Source organism: Penaeus chinensis, chromosome 6 (genome assembly GCF_019202785.1).
Source record: "Penaeus chinensis breed Huanghai No. 1 chromosome 6, ASM1920278v2, whole genome shotgun sequence".
Classification (NCBI taxonomy): Eukaryota; Metazoa; Arthropoda; class Malacostraca; order Decapoda; family Penaeidae; genus Penaeus; species Penaeus chinensis.
The window spans coordinates 618827-621326 of NC_061824.1; the positions used below are offsets into that span (position 1 = coordinate 618827).

The 2500-nt window shown below is 33.6% G+C and overlaps 1 protein-coding gene across 1 annotated transcript in view; it reads right to left on the reverse strand.

The window, feature by feature from the left end:
* LOC125026588 (pro-resilin-like) overlaps positions 1-711 on the reverse strand; it is an 8510-nt gene extending 7799 nt beyond the window's left edge. The window contains exon 1 of the mRNA XM_047615141.1: positions 675-711. Within this exon, the coding sequence (XP_047471097.1) occupies positions 675-696 (22 nt within the window). The 5' untranslated portion in view covers positions 697-711. The remainder of the gene's footprint in view (positions 1-674) is intronic.
* Positions 712-2500: the final 1789 nt, after the last annotated feature.

Sequence of the window (2500 nt, forward strand, 5' to 3'; positions counted from 1 at the left end):
ACAAGAAATATGAAGCATTGTTTCACCCAAAGGATTTTCTATATGTATATGTGACTAACCTAACCCTAGAAAAATAAATTCAGAAAGTTCCAAAAACTTAAAGTGTAACGTCATATTCCAAGAGCAGCAGATTTTTTGCCATATGCACTATGTATTACTACAGCTATGTGTATCCCACGACGCCATCTGACATCTAAAACGCCGAAGGGAAGGAAGACCTTGAATATACGAGATTAGATGCCGTAAATACTAAACGATAATTGGACAACAGTTGACTTAATGCATGTAAATGCATATTTCACATATGTATATGTATTTGTATATATAAGTATATATATACTTATATATATAAGTATCTCTCTCCCTCCCTCTTTATTTCTGTCTGTCTGCCTGTGTCTGTCTGTATCTCTCTCCTGTCATCTTTCTCACCCCCACTCCCTCTCTTTCTCTCTCTCTGCCTGTCTGTTTCTTTTCTCTCCTTCTCTCTCTATATATATCTATGTCTGCCTATATGTATATATATATATGTGTGTGTGTAAATGCACATGTATATATATATATATATGTGTGTGTATTTGTTTTTTACACACACATATACAATTAGACAGGAAGAAGTGCCATTAAGCATTGCTTTATCTCAACCACACACACACACACTTCCCACCGAGACTTACCACAGAAAAGAAGGAGATTCATAACAAAAGCAAATGAATTTATTGAAGGAATGCTACGGAAAGTCAAGAGCGAAGGCCCGAGCGGAGCAGACAGGGGAGAACAGAGCTGAAGACAGAGCTTGAAACCCTCAGCCGCTGCTTTTTATAGCAAGCACGTCCACGCTCCGCCCATCGCCTCCACCCCTTTTTTTGGGGACTCAGACAGTACAAGAATGTTGTAATTCTTTTTTGGGGGGGATTTGAGGTGTCGAAATTACGTTTTTGAAATATTGGCTGAATGAAATATTGGCTGTCAGGGTAAGAATGTACAATGCTGGTACGTATGTAGGATTACTGAAGGCTTTGGCATTGTGGTATGTACTGATATATAGGCTTTTGGAAGTGTGAACATATGCGAACACACATACACAAACACACACACACACATACAATCATATATACAAATATATATATATATATATATATATATATATATATATATATGAGTGAATATGTTTGTGCATGAGTGCATGTATGCATATGCACGTGTGTATATATAAACACACATATAAAGATGGATCAGTAAATAGATATATGGGTATAAGATATGTTTACACACACACACACACACGTATACATATATATACACATGCACATAGATATGTATATCTGTGTAAATATATATATATATATATATATATATATATATATATATATGTATACACACACACACACATATGTCCATGCCATATATAGAAATCCAGCTGTCTTCATCAAAGAGGACAACAATGTATATACTAATGAAGAGGTAGTTTATGTAATCATAACCAACCTAACTGATTTTCAGTCATTTCTTGTTCGGGAGACCAATTGCGAAAAAGAGAGGGATTTTACAGACATTATTCTTTCAAAAAGGGTGAATTAAAAGTTCATAAAGAACCGGACAAAACACACAGACATTCACACACACACGCATATACATACATAGACGCATATATATATGTATATATATATATATATATATATATATATATATATATACATACATACATATAAACAGTGAGAGAGAGAGAGAAAGAGAGATTTATGGATCGGCACAGAGAAAGGAGAAAATATCTGTAGATGGATATAGATATGGATAGACATATATATATATATATATATATAGATAAATAGACAGGTATATATAGATAGGTAGATAAATAGCAAAACAAGTTCTCTTTTGATATCCTTATTTTCTAATAACAACTACAACAAACATTTCCTATTATAGGCCTACGGCATACTCGACATAATGCAACGGGGTAGAGTCATAATCAAAGTAACGATTCACATTATAAAGTTAAAGGATAAATGGGGAAATGGTGTTGTTATACAAAATTGTGCTTCTTCACTGAACAAGAACTAGACAATACTCAACGTAGTGTACGATTGTTGTTAGAGTTGAAGTTTCTATAGAAACATGGCCAACAGTACGTTTAGGTTGAACCTTGCAGGTCTGCTTTTACACTGCGAATTTGTAATCACTCCTATTAGTAAGCGTTATTACATTATCTGTTCCTGTATTTTTTATGTAACAAATGAATTTATGAGGTTTTAATTCCACAAATATTTAAATTGGTTTTAGCTTACTATCTCACTGATGTATTTGAGAGTAATTGTACTCGTATGTGTTTGGCTTTCATTGAAAACTTTCAGCATTATATACTGCTAAACTGTGTCCAGTAATCAGGAATCTACTGAGCTCAATGACCGATGTAATTTGTGGTATCAATTACTAAATTTACTTTTGGTCAAAGGCCACAAGTTTACATATAATTTCTGTCTTTTAAGGAAGAAACGACACA